General features: G+C 43.2%; 1 protein-coding gene across 1 annotated transcript in view; it reads left to right on the top strand.

Annotated features, from left to right (window-relative positions):
- The window catches only part of RABL3 (RAB, member of RAS oncogene family like 3), a 32,822-nt gene that overhangs the window by 1,581 nt on the left and 14,325 nt on the right, over positions 1-16,916 (top strand). The window contains exon 4 of the mRNA XM_056554349.1: positions 4,525-4,639. Within this exon, the coding sequence (XP_056410324.1) occupies positions 4,525-4,639 (115 nt within the window). The remainder of the gene's footprint in view (positions 1-4,524; positions 4,640-16,916) is intronic.

Here is a 16,916-nt window from a genome sequence, read left to right on the forward strand (position 1 = left end):
TCGGAGGATACAACATGATGTAACTGCAGAATAGTGAGCGCAGCTCTGGAGGTGACCGGAGGATATGACATGATGTAACTGCAGAATAGTGAGCGCAGCTCTGGAGGTGATTGGAGGATACAACATGATGTAACTGCAGAATAGTGAGCGCAGCTCTGGAGGTGATCGGAGGATACAACATGATGTAACTGCAGAATAGTGAGCGCAGCTCTGGAGGATAAGACAGGATGTAACTGCAGAATAGGGAGCGCCGCTCTGGAGGTGACCGGAGGATACAACATGATGTAACTGCAGAATAGTGAGCGCAGCTCTGGAGGTGATCGGAGGATACAACATGATGTAACTGCAGAATAGTGAGCGCAGCTCTGGAGGTGACCGGAGGATACAACATGATGTAACTGCAGAATAGTGAGCGCAGCTCTGGAGGTGATCGGAGGATACAACATGATGTAACTGCAGAATAGTGAGCGCAGCTCTGGAGGTGATCGGAGGATACGACATTATGTAACTGCAGAATAGTGAGCGAAGCTCTGGAGGATAAGACAGGATGTAACTGCAGAATAGGGAGCGCCACTCTGGAGGTGACCGGAGGATACGACATGATGTAACTGCAGAATAGTGAGCGCAGCTCTGGAGGATAAGACAGGATGTAACTGCAGAATATGGAGCGCCGCTCTGGAGGTGATCGGAGGATACAACATGATGTAACTGCAGAATAGTGAGCGCAGCTCTGGATGTGACCGGAGGATATGACATGATGTAACTGCAGAAGAGTGAGCGCAGCTCTGGAGGTGATCGGAGGATACAACATGATGTAACTGCAGAATAGTGAGCGCAGCTCTGGAGGTGACCGGAGGATATGACATGATGTAACTGCAGAATAGTGAGCGCAGCTCTGGAGGTGATTGGAGGATACAACATGATGTAACTGCAGAATAGTGAGCGCAGCTCTGGAGGTGATCGGAGGATACAACATGATGTAACTGCAGAATAGTGAGCGCAGCTCTGGAGGATAAGACAGGATGTAACTGCAGAATAGGGAGCGCCGCTCTGGAGGTGACCGGAGGATACAACATGATGTAACTGCAGAATAGTGAGCGCAGCTCTGGAGGTGACCGGAGGATACAACATGATGTAACTGCAGAATAGTGAGCGCAGCTCTGGAGGATAAGACAGGATGTAACTGCAGAATAGGGAGCGCCGCTCTGGAGGTGACCGGAGGATACAACATGATGTAACTGCAGAATAGTGAGCGCAGCTCTGGAGGTGATCGGAGGATACAACATGATGTAACTGCAGAATAGTGAGCGCAGCTCTGGAGGATAAGACAGGATGTAACTGCAGAATAGGGAGCGCCGCTCTGGAGGTGACCGGAGGATACAACATGATGTAACTGCAGAATAGTGAGCGCAGCTCTGGAGGTGATCGGAGGATACAACATGATGTAACTGCAGAATAGTGAGCGCAGCTCTGGAGGATAAGACATGATGTAACTGCAGAATAGTGAGCGCAGCTCTGGAGGTGATCGGAGGATACGACATGATGTAACTGCAGAATAGTGAGCGCAGCTCTGGAGGTGACCGGAGGATATGACATGATGTAACTGCAGAATAGTGAGCGCAGCTCTGGAGGTGATCGGAGGATACAACATGATGTAACTGCAGAATAGTGAGCGCAGCTCTGGAGGTGACCGGAGGATACAACATGATGTAACTGCAGAATAGTGAGCGCAGCTCTGGAGGATAAGACAGGATGTAACTGCAGAATAGGGAGCGCCGCTCTGGAGGTGACCGGAGGATACAACATGATGTAACTGCAGAATAGTGAGCGCAGCTCTGGAGGTGATCGGAGGATACAACATGATGTAACTGCAGAATAGTGAGCGCAGCTCTGGAGGATAAGACATGATGTAACTGCAGAATAGTGAGCGCAGCTCTGGAGGTGATCGGAGGATACGACATGATGTAACTGCAGAATAGTGAGCGCAGCTCTGGAGGTGACCGGAGGATATGACATGATGTAACTGCAGAATAGTGAATGCAGCTCTGGAGGTGATCGGAGGATACAACATGATGTAACTGCAGAATAGTGAGCGCAGCTCTGGAGGATAAGACAGGATGTAACTGCAGAATAGGGAGCGCCGCTCTGGAGGTGACCGGAGGATACACCATGATGTAACTGCAGAATAGTGAGCGCAGCTCTGGAGGTGATCGGAGGATACAACATGATGTAACTGCAGAATAGTGAGCGCAGCTCTGGAGGATAAGACATGATGTAACTGCAGAATAGTGAGCGCAGCTCTGGAGGTGATCGGAGGATACGACATGATGTAACTGCAGAATAGTGAGCGCAGCTCTGGAGGTGACCGGAGGATATGACATGATGTAACTGCAGAATAGTGAGCGCAGCTCTGGAGGTGATCGGAGGATACAACATGATGTAACTGCAGAATAGTGAGCGCAGCTCTGGAGGTGACCGGAGGATATGACATGATGTAACTGCAGAATAGTGAGCGCAGCTCTGGAGGATAAGACAGGATGTAACTGCAGAATAGGGAGCGCCGCTCTGGAGGTGACCGGAGGATACAACATGATGTAACTGCAGAATAGTGAGCGCAGCTCTGGAGGTGATCGGAGGATACAACATGATGTAACTGCAGAATAGTGAGCGCAGCTCTGGAGGATAAGACATGATGTAACTGCAGAATAGTGAGCGCAGCTCTGGAGGTGACCGGAGGATACGACATGATGTAACTGCAGAATAGTGAGCGCAGCTCTGGAGGTGATCGGAGGATACGACATGATGTAACTGCAGAATAGTGAGCGCAGCTCTGGAGGTGATCGGAGGATACAACATGATGTAACTGCAGAATAGTGAGCACAGCTCTGGAGGTGTCCGGAGGATACGACATGATGTAACTGCAGAATAGTGAGCGCAGCTCTGGAGGTGACCGGAGGATACGACATGATGTAACTGCAGAATAGTGAGCGCAGCTCTGGAGGATAAGACATGATGTAACTGCAGAATAGGGAGCGCAGCTCTGGAGGTGACCGGAGGATACGACATGATGTAACTGCAGAATAGTGAGCGCAGCTCTGGAGGATAAGACATGATATAACTGCAGAATAGGGAGCGCAGCTCTGGAGGTGACCGGAGGATACGACATGATGTAACAGCAGAATAGTGAGTGCAGCTCTGGAGGATAAGACATGATGTAACAGCAGATTAGTGAGCGCAGCTCTGGAGGTGATTGGAGGATACGACATGATGTAACTGCAGAATAGTGAGCGCAGCTCTGGAGGTGTCCGGAGGATACAACATGATGTAACTGCAGAATAGTGAGCGCAGCTCTGGAGGTGACCGGAGGATACGACATGATGTAACTGCAGAATAGTGAGCGCAGCTCTGGAGGATAAGACATGATGTAACTGCAGAATAGGGAGCGCAGCTCTGGAGGTGACCGGAGGATACGACATGATGTAACTGCAGAATAGTGAGCGCAGCTCTGGAGGATAAGACATGATATAACTGCAGAATAGGGAGCGCAGCTCTGGAGGTGACCGGAGGATACGACATGATGTAACAGCAGAATAGTGAGTGCAGCTCTGTGGGATAAGACATGATGTAACAGCAGAATAGTGAGCGCAGCTCTGGAGGTGACCGGAGGATACGACATGATGTAACTGCAGAATAGTGAGCGCAGCTCTGGAGGTGATCGGAGGATACAACATTATGTAACTGCAGAATAGTGAGCGCAGCTCTGGAGGATACGACATGATGTAACTGCAGAATAGGGAGCGCCGCTCTGGAGGATAAGACATGATGTAACAGCAGAATAGTGAGCGCAGCTCTGGAGGTGATTGGAGGATACGACATGATGTAACTGCAGAATAATGAGCGCTGCTCTGTTGGTGATCGGAGGATAAGACAGGATATACCAGCAGAATAGTGAGTGCAGCTCTGGAGGGAACTGGAGGATAAGACATGATGTAACAGCAGAATAGTGAGTTCAGCTCTGAAGGTGATTGGAGGATACAACATGATTTAACTGCAGAATAGTGAGCGCAGCTCTGGAGGTGATCGGAGGATAAGACAGGATATACCAGCAGAATAGTGAGTGCTGCTCTGGAGGATAAGACATGATGTAACAGCAGAATAGTGAGTTCAGCTCTGGAGGATAAAACATCATGTAACAGCAGAATAGTGAGCGCAGCTCTGGAGGATAAAACCTGATGTAACAGCAGAATAGTGAGTTCAGCTCTGGAGGATAAAACATCACGTAACAGCAGAATAATGAGCGCAGCTCTGGAGGTGACTGGGAGGATAAGGCATGGTGTAACAGCAGAATAGTGATTGCAGCTCTGGAGGATAAGACTTGATGTAACAGCAGAATAGTGAGTGCATCTCTGGAGGATAAAACATCATGTAACAGCAGAATAGTGAGTGCAGCTCTGGAGGACATGTCACTATTTCGCCTTGTAGATCAGGATTTAGTCTTTTCTCATTGTTCTCAGTATTTTGCAGGTATCGTCCTCGTTCATGATCTCACAAACAAGAAATCCTCCCAGAATCTTTACCGTTGGTCCCTGGAGGCGCTGAACCGGGATCTGCAGCCCACGGGGGTCCTGGTGACCAACGGGTGAGTCTTCTGCCTCACAAACCGCGCTGCTGTGGTATAAGAACAGTTTGATCACCCTGCCATGTGCCTCCATGTATCCCAACCGTATCTCCACGTATCTCAACCGTACAGTGGGGATGAAAGGTTTGGACACCCCAGGTAAAAATTTGTATTAATGTGTTTCACGGTCACACCCTATCGGTCCAGCCAAGACATTAGAGAGAGTGTGATGGTGCAAGGGTTAAAGCCGCCAGACCTCTGGGTATCCACTACTAGTCCCAGCAAGTCACCAAATTAACCCTTAGATAAACATGTTTTACCAGAGCTGCCTTCAGAAAGGTGAGCTCATATATTTAGAGATCAAAGACCAGAGCTGATTAATTAAACATTTAATCTGATAAAAGGTATCACAGTGCTAAATATATAAAAATACATACAGGTATAACAATATATAAAAGGTATCACAGTGCTATATATATATAAAAATAAACAAATGACATACAGGTATAAGAATATATATGAGTTTAGCAAGGCAGGTTCAGAAAACAAAGATGAAGTTCTTACAGCATGATGGTATAGCAGTTCCAAGAGAGTGAGTTCCAGCTGTTCTTAGGATGGTCTTGTCAGCTTGTTGCACAGCATTGAACACCAACTTTGAGTCTAGCATTGTTTAAATATCATATCTGCTTTCTTGGGAGGTGGACTCCATTCCCCCCTCCCCTCTGATCCCACCAGAGGGTCTTCTCTCTTCCTGGCCCCTTATCTGTTTGATTATATGATGGGACCAGGGTGCATGACTTCAAAGGAGAAATCAAACAGACAGACCCCCAATAAAATGCAATACACAAAAGGACACACCGTCCGAATGACCTCTCACCCATGTCCTGGACAATCCATCACACACAGTCATAACTTATAATACACATATAGGATTTTAATAATCAGGCCTTGGGCCTGACAATGTACATAAAGAAGCCAAGGAAAGATGGAAAAATCTCCAAAAGGCATCAAATTACAGATTAGACATTCTTATAATATGTCAACAGAAGTTACATTTTATTTCCATCATTTACACTTTCAAAATAACAGAAAACAAAAAAATCGCGTCTGCAAAAGTTTGGGCAACCTGCAGAATTTATAGCATGTACTGCCCTCTTTGCAAAGCTGATATCTGCCAGTGTCATGGATTGTTCTCAATCATCATCTGGGAAGACCAGGTGATGTCAATCTCAAAGGTTTTAAATGCCCAGACTCATCTGACCTTGCCCCAACAATCAGCACCATGGGTTCTTCTAAGCAGTTGTCTAGAAATCTGAAACTGAAAATAGTTGACGCTCACAAAGCTGGAGAAGGATATAAGAAGATAGCAAAAAGTTTTCAGATGTCAATATTCTCTGTTCAGAATGTAATTAAGAAATGGCAGTCATCAGGAACAGTGGAAGTTAAAGCAAGATATGGAAGACCAAGAAAAATATCAGACAGAACAGCTCGCAGGATTGTGAGAAAAACAATTCAAAACCCACGTTTGACTGCACAATCCCTCCAGAAAGATCTGGCAGACACTGGAGTTGTGGTAAACTATTCCAATATAAAGAGATACTTGTACAAATATGGTCTTCATGTAAGACTCATCAGAAGAAAACCTCTTCTACGTCCTCACCACAAAAATCAGCGTTTCAACTTGGCAAATTAACATATAGACAAGCCTGATGAATTTTGGAAACAAGTTCTGTGGACCGATGAGGTTAAAATTGAACTTTTTGGCTGGAATGAGCAAAGGTACGTTTGGAGAAGAAGGGGAACAGAATTTAATGAAAAGAACCTCTGTCCAACTGTTAAGCATGAGGGTGGATCAATCATGCTTTGGGGTTGTATTGCAGCCAGTGGCACAGGGAGCATCTGTGTAGAAGGAAAAAGTTGATTTTTTTATGCTTACCGTAAAATCTCTTTCTCGGAGGATCCATTGGGGGGCACAGACCGTGGGTATATGCTCTTGACGCTCGGAGGTGCTGACACTAGGCAAACAAAAAAAGTTTCGGCCCCGCCTACTGACCTGAGCTAATCAGTTTAGTCCCAAAGCAGTAGGAGGCAACCGACAGTAAAAGAAAAAAAAACAGCAGAAGTCCGAGGAAAACAGACAAAAAAACGAACTACCCCTCCGACAAAAAACAAAACAAAACTGGTACCCAAACCATGGGTGGGCGCTGTGTCCCCCAATGGATCCTCAGAGAAAGAGATTTTATGGTAAGCATAAAAAATCTACTTTTTCTCGGTCGGAAACCATTGGGGGACACAGACCGTGGGACGTATGAAAGCAGTCCCCGGGGTGGGGAGACAAAAAACCCTCAACTCAAAATCCAGGATGAAGCCACTGCCGCCTGCAACACCTTGCGGCCCAAACTGGCGTCAGCCGACGCAAAAGTATGCACTTGGTAGAATTTGGTGAAAGTGTGCAAGGAGAGCCCAAGAAGCTCCAACAGAACACGTGGAGTGCGCAGTCACTCGAAAAGGAGGAATCTTGCCCTTGCGACTGTAAGACTCTGAAATGGCCGAGCGAATCCACCGAGAAATGGTTGACTTGGAAGCCGGAAGACCCTTGCGACTTCCCTCAGGAATCACAAAAAAAGAATCACCCTGCCGAAAAGAGGAGGTGACCGAAAGGTAGGTCCGGACAGCCCGTACTACATCAAAGGTGTGAAGAGAACGTTCCCTGGCATTTGAAGGGGACGGACAAAAAGAAGGAAGAACAATCTCTTTGTTCACATGAAAAGAAGAAACTACTTTGGGCAAAAAAGGAGGTGGGCGAAAAACCACCTAGTCCTGATGAAGGACCAAAAGAGGGGAACGGCAGGAAAGAGACGCCAACTCAGAGACCTGCCTAATAGAAGTGATGGCAATGAGGAAGGCGACCTTCCACGAAAGGATACGGAGAGAGGCCTCCAGAAGTGGTTCAAACGGAGCCTCCATCAAAGCCCCAAGCACAAGATTGAGGTCCCACGGAGGAGTGGGGGACCTGAAAGGTGGAGCCTTGTGGGCCAAACCCTGAGGACATGGGGATTAGAGGCCAACTGACGTTGGAAAAGAATAGAAAGAGCAGACACCTGACCCTTAACCGAGCTGAGGGTAAAGGGTTGGTCCAGCCCCGACTGGAGAAAAGCGAGAAGGCGCGGAAAAGAAAACACCACCGGAGACAACGCCTGTGCTTCGCACCAGCGAAAATAAGCCTTCCAGGTGCGGTAATAGATCCTGGCAGAAGAAGGTTTCCGCGCCCGCAGCATGGTACGAATAACCTCAGAAAAGAAACCTCTTGCCCTCAATACTGTGGATTCAACCGCCATGTCGTCAAATGCAGCGACAGTAAATTGGGGTGGCAAAGAGGACCCTGAGAAAAAAGATCGGTCCGACACGGAAGATGCAGTGGTACGTCGTCGAGTAGCCGGATTAGTGTGTCTGGGCCAGTCTGGGGCCACTAGAATGGCTGAAACGCCCTCCGCCTTGAGGTTCCTCAGAACTCTGGGCAGGAGGGGAAGAGGTGGAAACAGGTAAAGGAGACGGAAAGACGACCACGGGATGACTAGAGCGTCTACCGCCAGGGCCAGTGGATCCAGAGACTTTTCTACAAAGAAGGGGACCTTACCATTGTGGCGAGATGCGAAGAGATCCACATCCGGGGTCCTCCAAAGGTTGCAGATCTCTGAGAACACCTCCAGGTGGAGAGACCACTCCCCTAGGTCTGCTGAAGAGTGGCTGAGAAAGTCCACCTCCCAATTGTCCACCCCTGGGATGTGGATCGCCGAGAGAGCAAGAACCCGAGCCTCGGCCCAGAGGAGAATCTTGGAGACTGCCTCCATTGCTACACAATTCCGAGTACCACCTGCGTGATTGATGTATGCAACCGCCGTCGCGTTGTCCGACTGGACACGAACCGGCCGACCCTGCAGAAGAGCCTCCCAGTGAATGAGGCAAAGAAAAATTGCCTGAAGCTCCAGGAGATTCCAGAGGAAACCAGCGACCCTGGACCGTCAGGTCCCGAAACACACCTCCCCAACCCAGAGAACGGCCCCTGGAGCGGGAGTGCCGCCTGTGAGCCGGAGAGGAAGAACGAGACCGGCGAATAGAAGGGTCGCCTGGGGCGCACTCACGAGAAGAGCTAGAGGTAACCAACTTAGAGCGTTTGGAAGCGCGGAGGAATAGTGGTTCAGGGGACACAGAACGCGATTCTCTATGGGTATCCCGCAGGGAAGACCGCTTCAAAGCAGAAACCACTGACTTGGAGACCCTAGCCAAATCAGAGATCGACTGGGTAAGGGAAGATACCCATTCTGGAGTAGGACTGGGCCCCACGCATTCCACCAGAACCTCAGGGGCCACAGAAACCTGACGGCGAGGTCAGCTTGGAGGAGCAGGCAGAGCAGGAGGATTCGGTAGAACCCCCAGGGATTTTGGACTTGCATCCCACACATGCATAATAGGTGACCAGTGCCGTAGCCTGTCTGGGGGAGGTGGTTCGGGTCTAGGGTCTGACATAGCTGAAATATACAGAAAATATACTGAAAAATACAGAAAGGAAAAAATTGGAGCAGTCTCACCAGGTCTGTGTCCCGCTGCAGTCTGAGAAGAGCTGAGAGAGCCAGGAGCAATGGGTGAGGCACGGAGCAGAGAGAGAAAGAGGGGGGAGGAGCCAGCTACACACAGGGCAGGCCCCTCCTACACCAATCCTGATTGGATAAGCCTGACCTCCAATCGCGCACACCAACTGATAGGATTATCCGTGATCTCTAAGTTCACGCGCTGTAAGCCCATTGGAGATCGCTGGCGGAGGGCGGGGCTTAGCCACACACAAGCTCAGTACCGAAATCCGCCAGAAAATTAACCCTCTGAGGCACCGGCATGTCACCAGAGAGAAAAAAAAGCCAGCCGTGACGAGCGCCGCGCTCCAAAGTGAAAGTAAAAAAAAAACAAAAAACTGTCGGGCGCGCGAGCTCAGCGCAGCTGCTGCGAGAGCCGCGGCCGACGAAGAAATGCCCCGCAGAAGTGAGGAGCAGTGCCGGGGAGGGAGAGGGAACTACTGTCCCGGAGCCCCGGCACTGACAATAGAAAAAAAAAAAGCCCCTATTAAAGAGTCCCGTCCTTACACAAGGAGACCCCCAAGATAAAGGGGCTCCTAAGTAAAAACTAAGGAGGGGGGACATACTTACCCCATATACATACTCACCCGAAGACATCTTCAGCCAGACTTATGGATTCCTGCATCACGTCATACTGCTACAGACCAGGACCCAAGGTACTACCCCAAGTGCTGGCCGTTGGCGGGAAGGGGTTAATGGTGCATTTGTGTCTTTATGTCCCGTGCCCCTTAGCCGCATATGGGGGAACAGGTAGCGCCATGCTCCTGAACCCCCACCTGAAAACAGAAAATAAAAGGAATAAAAGAACCTAAAACAGGCCCTAAACTGTAAAATAACAAAAAGACCAGACCTGCGTCTTGCCTCCTAGGACACTAAGATAAAACAAATTGGCTCAGGTCAGTAGGCGGGGTATATCCTGCCAGGAGGAGCCAAACTTTTTTTGTTTGCCTAGTGTCAGCGCCTCCTAGCGGCAAGAGCATATACCCACGGTCTGTTTCCGACAAAAAAAATGGATTCTATAAAATTTCAGCAGATTTTGGATGCCAACTTGATGCCATCTGTGAAAAAGCTGAAGTTAAAGAGAGGATGGCTTCTACAAATGGATAATGATCCTAAACACACCTCGAAATCCACGGGGGATTACATCAAGAGGCTTAAACTGAAGGTTTTGTCATGGCCTTCACCATCTCCTGACCTCAACATCATTGAAAATCTATGGATAGACCTTAAAAGAGCAGTGCGTGACAGACAGCCCAGAAATCTCAAAGAACTGGAAGACTTTTGTAAGGAAGAATGGGCAAAGATACCTCAAACAAGAACTGGAAGACTCTTGGCTGGCTACAAAAAGCGTTTACAAGATGTGTGTTATTGTGAAAGTGTAAATGATGGAAATAAAATGTAACTTTTGTTGACATATTATAAGAATGTCTAATCTGTAATTTGATGCCTTTTTGGAGATTTTTCCATCTTTCCTTGGCTTCTTTATGCACATTAATACAAATTTTTACCTGGAATGCCCAAACTTTTCATCCCCTCCCCCCCCCCCCCCCATTGTATCTCCATGTAGCCCAACGGTATCTCATCCTGTATCCCAGCTAGAGGCACCCATCAGAGTACCACAGCCTCCTCTGTGCAGTTTGCCCCATGGTCTTCCCGTCATCTCCTCCATAGATCATTCTCACACACTCCATCCTCTCCTCCTGGGGGCGGTATTATACATACACTGGGGATACATAGATATATATATAAATATATACATACACTGGGGATACATAGATAGATAGATAGATAGATATATATATATATATATATATATATATATATATATATACATACACTGGGGATACATAGATATATATATAAATATATACATACACTGGGGATACATAGATATATATATAAATATATACATACACTGGGGATACATAGATAGATAGATAGATATATATATATATATATATATATACATACACTGGGGATACATAGATATATATATAAATATATACATACACTGGGGATACATAGATATATATATAAATATATACATACACTGGGGATACATAGATAGATATATATATATATATATATATATACATACACTGGGGATACATAGATAGATAGATATATATATATATATATATACATACACTGGGGATACATAGATATATATATATAAATATATACATACACTGGGGATACATAGATATATATATAAATATATACATACACTGGGGATACATAGATAGATATATATATATATATATATATATATATACACATACACTGGGGATACATATATATATATATATATATATATATATATATATACACTGGGGATACATAGATATATATATATACATATACATACACTGGGGATACATAGATATATATATATATATATATATATATATATACATACACTGGGGATACATAGATATATATATTAACTGGGGATACATAGATATAGATATAGAGATATATATATACACTGAGGATACATAGATATAGAGATATATATATTAACTGGGGATACATAGATAGATATATATATATATATATATATATACACACACATACACACACACTGGGGATACATAGATATATACACACTGAGGATATATATATATATACACTGGGGATACATAGATATATATACACTGAGGATACATAGATAGATATATATATATATATATATTAGAGGTGCACCGAAATGGAAATTTCAGAACCGAAGCAAAACCGAAATAAATAAATAAATGTCCGTCTGAAACTGAAAATGACTTCTCCCCGTCTTCTGGTAAAATGCAGCGCTCCGCTCATTAGATTAGATTCCCCCACATTAGATTGCCAGCTCCCCTACATTAGGTCGGGAGTTCCCCCACAATAGTAGGCAGCTCCCCCACAATAGTAGGCAGCTCCCCCACATTAGGTCAGCATTTCCCCCACAATAGTAGGCAGCTCCCCCACATTAGGTCAGCATTTCCCCCACAATAGTAGGCAGCTCCCCCACATTAGGTCAGCATTTCCCCCACAATAGTAGGCAGCTCCCCCACATTAGGTCAGCATTTCCCCCACAATAGTAGGCAGCTCCCCCACATTAGGTCAGCATTTCCCCCACAATAGTAGGCAGCTTCCCCACATTAGGTCAGCATTTCCCCCACAATAGTAGGCAGCTCCCCCACAATAGTAGGCAGCTCCCCCACAATAGTAGGCAGCTCCCCCACATTAGATCAGCATTTCCCCCACAATAGTAGGCAGCTTCCCCACATTAGGTCAGCATTTCCCCCACATTAGATCAGCATTTCCCCCACAATAGTAGGCAGCTCCACCACAATAGTAGGCAGCTCCCCCACATTAGGTCAGCATTTCCCCCACAATAGTAGGCAGCTCCCCCACATTAGGTCAGCATTTCCCCCACAATAGTAGGCAGCTCCCCCACATTAGGTCAGCATTTCCCCCACAATAGTAGGCAGCTCCCCCACATTAGGTCAGCATTTCCCCCACAATAGTAGGCAGCTTCCCCACATTAGGTCAGCATTTCCCCCACAATAGTAGGCAGCTCCCCCACAATAGTAGGCAGCTCCCCCACAATAGTAGGCAGCTCCCCCACATTAGATCAGCATTTCCCCCACAATAGTAGGCAGCTCCCCCACATTAGATCAGCATTTCCCCCACAATAGTAGGCAGCTCCACCACAATAGTAGGCAGCTCCCCCACATTAGGTCAGCATTTCCCCCACAATAGTAGGCAGGTTCCCCACAATAGTAGGCAGTTCCCCCACAATATTAGGCAGCTCCCCCCACAATATTAGGCAGCTCCCCCCCACAATAGTAGGCAGTTCCCCCACAATATTAGGCAGCTCCCCCCAACAATATTAGGCAGCTCCCCCCACATTTGTAGGCAGCTCCCCCCCTCATTAGGTCAGCAGTTCCCCCACAATAGTAGGCAGCATCCCCCCACAATATTAGGCAGCTCCCCCCACAATATTGGGCAGCTCCCCCCCACAATAGTAGGCAGTTCCCCCACAATATTAGGCAGCTCCCCCCAACAATATTAGGCAGCTCCCCCCACATTTGTAGGCAGCTCCCCCCCACATTAGGTCAGCAGTTCCCCCACAATAGTAGGCAGCATCCCCCCACCCCACAGACATACAGCTTCCAGCCATATACAGTGTACGGCTGGAGGCTGTATGTCTGTACTGCTGCCCCCACAGTGATCCGGTCACCGCTCCTCCGGCCGGGGGTCACATCTACTGCTATGGCCTATGGACCATATCAGTAGATGCCGGGACCGGAGGAGCGGTGACCGGAACACTGGCAGGGTCTGTAACTTGTGCTGTGGGCGGGCAGGGGAGGTGGGTCATTATCGGCACATTTTTTGTTGTTTCAGTATTTCCCCGAAATAGCTATTTTCCGCCGATATATCGATGCATCCCTAATTAATATATATATATATATATATATATACACACACTGAGGATACATAGCTATATATACACTGAGGATACATAGATATATATATTAACGGGATACATAGATATATACACTGGGGATACATAGATATATATACACTGAGGATATATATATATATATATATATATATATATATATATATATATACACACTGGTAATACATAGATATATATATATATATACACTGAGGATACATAGATATATATATTAACGGGATACATAGATATATACACTGGGGATACATAGATATATATACACTGAGGATACATATATATATATATATATATATACACTGGGAATACATAGATATATATATTAACGGGATACATAGATATATATATATATATATATATATATATACACTGAGGATACATAGATATACACTGGGGATACATAGATATATATACACTGGGGATACATAGATATATATATACACTGAGGATACATAGATATATATATACACTGAGGATACATAGATATATATATTAACGGGATACATAGATATATATACACTGAGGATACATAGATATATATATACACTGAGGATACATAGATATATATATTAACGGGATACATAGATAGATATATACACTGGGGATACATAGATATATATACACTGGGGATACATAGATATATACATTGGGGATACATAGATATATATACACTGAGGATACATAGATATATATACACTGGGGATACATAGATATATATATACACTGGGGACACATAGATATATATATACAGAGGATACATAGATATATATATATACACTGAGGATACATAGATATATATATATACACTGGGGATACATAGATATATATATACACTGGGGACACATAGATATATATATACAGAGGATACATAGATATATATATATACACTGAGGATATATAGATATATATACACTGAGGATACATAGATATATACACTGAGGATACATAGATATATATATATATATACACTGAGGATACATAGATATATATACACTGAGGATACATAGATATATATACACTGAGGATACATAGATATATATATACACTGGGGATACATAGATATATATATATACACTGGGGATACATAGATATATATATACACTGAGGATACATAGCTATATATATACACTGAGGATACATAGATATATATATATACACTGAGGATACATAGATATACACTGGGGATACATAGATATATATACACTGGGGATACATAGATATATATATACACTGAGGATACATAGATATATATATACACTGAGGATACATAGATATATATATTAACGGGATACATAGATATATATACACTGAGGATACATAGATATATATATACACTGAGGATACATAGATATATATATTAACGGGATACATAGATAGATATATACACTGGGGATACATAGATATATATACACTGGGGATACATAGATATATACATTGGGGATACATAGATATATATACACTGAGGATACATAGATATATATACACTGGGGATACATAGATATATATATACACTGGGGACACATAGATATATATATACAGAGGATACATAGATATATATATATACACTGAGGATACATAGATATATATATATACACTGAGGATATATAGATATATATACACTGAGGATACATAGATATATACACTGAGGATACATAGATATATATATATATATACACTGAGGATACATAGATATATATACACTGAGGATACATAGATATATATACACTGAGGATACATAGATATATATATACACTGGGGATACATAGATATATATATATACACTGGGGATACATAGATATATATATACACTGAGGATACATAGCTATATATATACACTGAGGATACATAGATATATATATATACACTGAGGATACATAGATATATATACACACTGAGGGTACATAGATAGATATATACACTGAGGATACATAGAGATATATACACTGGGGATACATAGATATATATATATATATATATATATATATATACACTGGGGATACATAGATATATATATACACTGGGGACACATAGATATATATATATACAGAGGATACATAGATATATATATATACACTGAGGATACATAGATATATATATATACACTGAGGATATATAGATATATATACACTGAGGATACATAGATATATACACTGAGGATACATAGATATATATATATATACACTGAGGATACATAGATATATATACACTGAGGATACATAGATATATATACACTGAGGATACATAGATATATATACACTGAGGATACATAGATATATATACACTGAGGATACATAGATAGATATATACACTGAGGATACATAGATATATATATACACTGAGGATACATAGATATATATATATATATATACACTGAGGATACATAGATATATATACACTGAGGATATATAGATATATATATACACTGGGGATACATAGATATATATATATACACTGAGGATACATAGATATATATATACACTGGGGATACATAGATATATATATACACTGGGGATACATAGATATATATATACACTGAGGATACATAGCTATATATATACACTGAGGATACATAGATATATATACACACTGAGGATACATAGATAGATATATACACTGAGGATACATAGATATATATATACACTGAGGATACATAGATATATATATATACACTGAGGATACATAGATATATATATATATATACACTGAGGATACATAGATATATATATACACTGGGGATACATAGATATATATATATATATACACTGAGGATACATAGATATATATATACACTGAGGATACATAGATATATATATACACTGAGGATACATAGATATATATATATACACTGGGGGTACATAGATATATATATACACTGGGGATACATTGATATATATATATATACACTGAGGATACTTAGATATATATATACACTGAGGATACATAGATATATATATACACTGAGGATACATAGCTATATATATACACTGAGGATACATAGATATATATATACACTGAGGATACATAGATATATATATACACTGAGGATACATAGATATATATATACACTGAGGATACATAGATATATATATATATACACTGAGGATACATAGATATATATATATACACTGAGGATACATAGATATATATATACACTGGGGATACATAGATATATATATATATACACTGAGGATACATAGATATATATATA

The sequence above is a fragment of the Hyla sarda genome, unplaced genomic scaffold (genome assembly GCF_029499605.1).
Source record: "Hyla sarda isolate aHylSar1 unplaced genomic scaffold, aHylSar1.hap1 scaffold_68, whole genome shotgun sequence".
NCBI lineage: Eukaryota > Metazoa > Chordata > Amphibia > Anura > Hylidae > Hyla > Hyla sarda.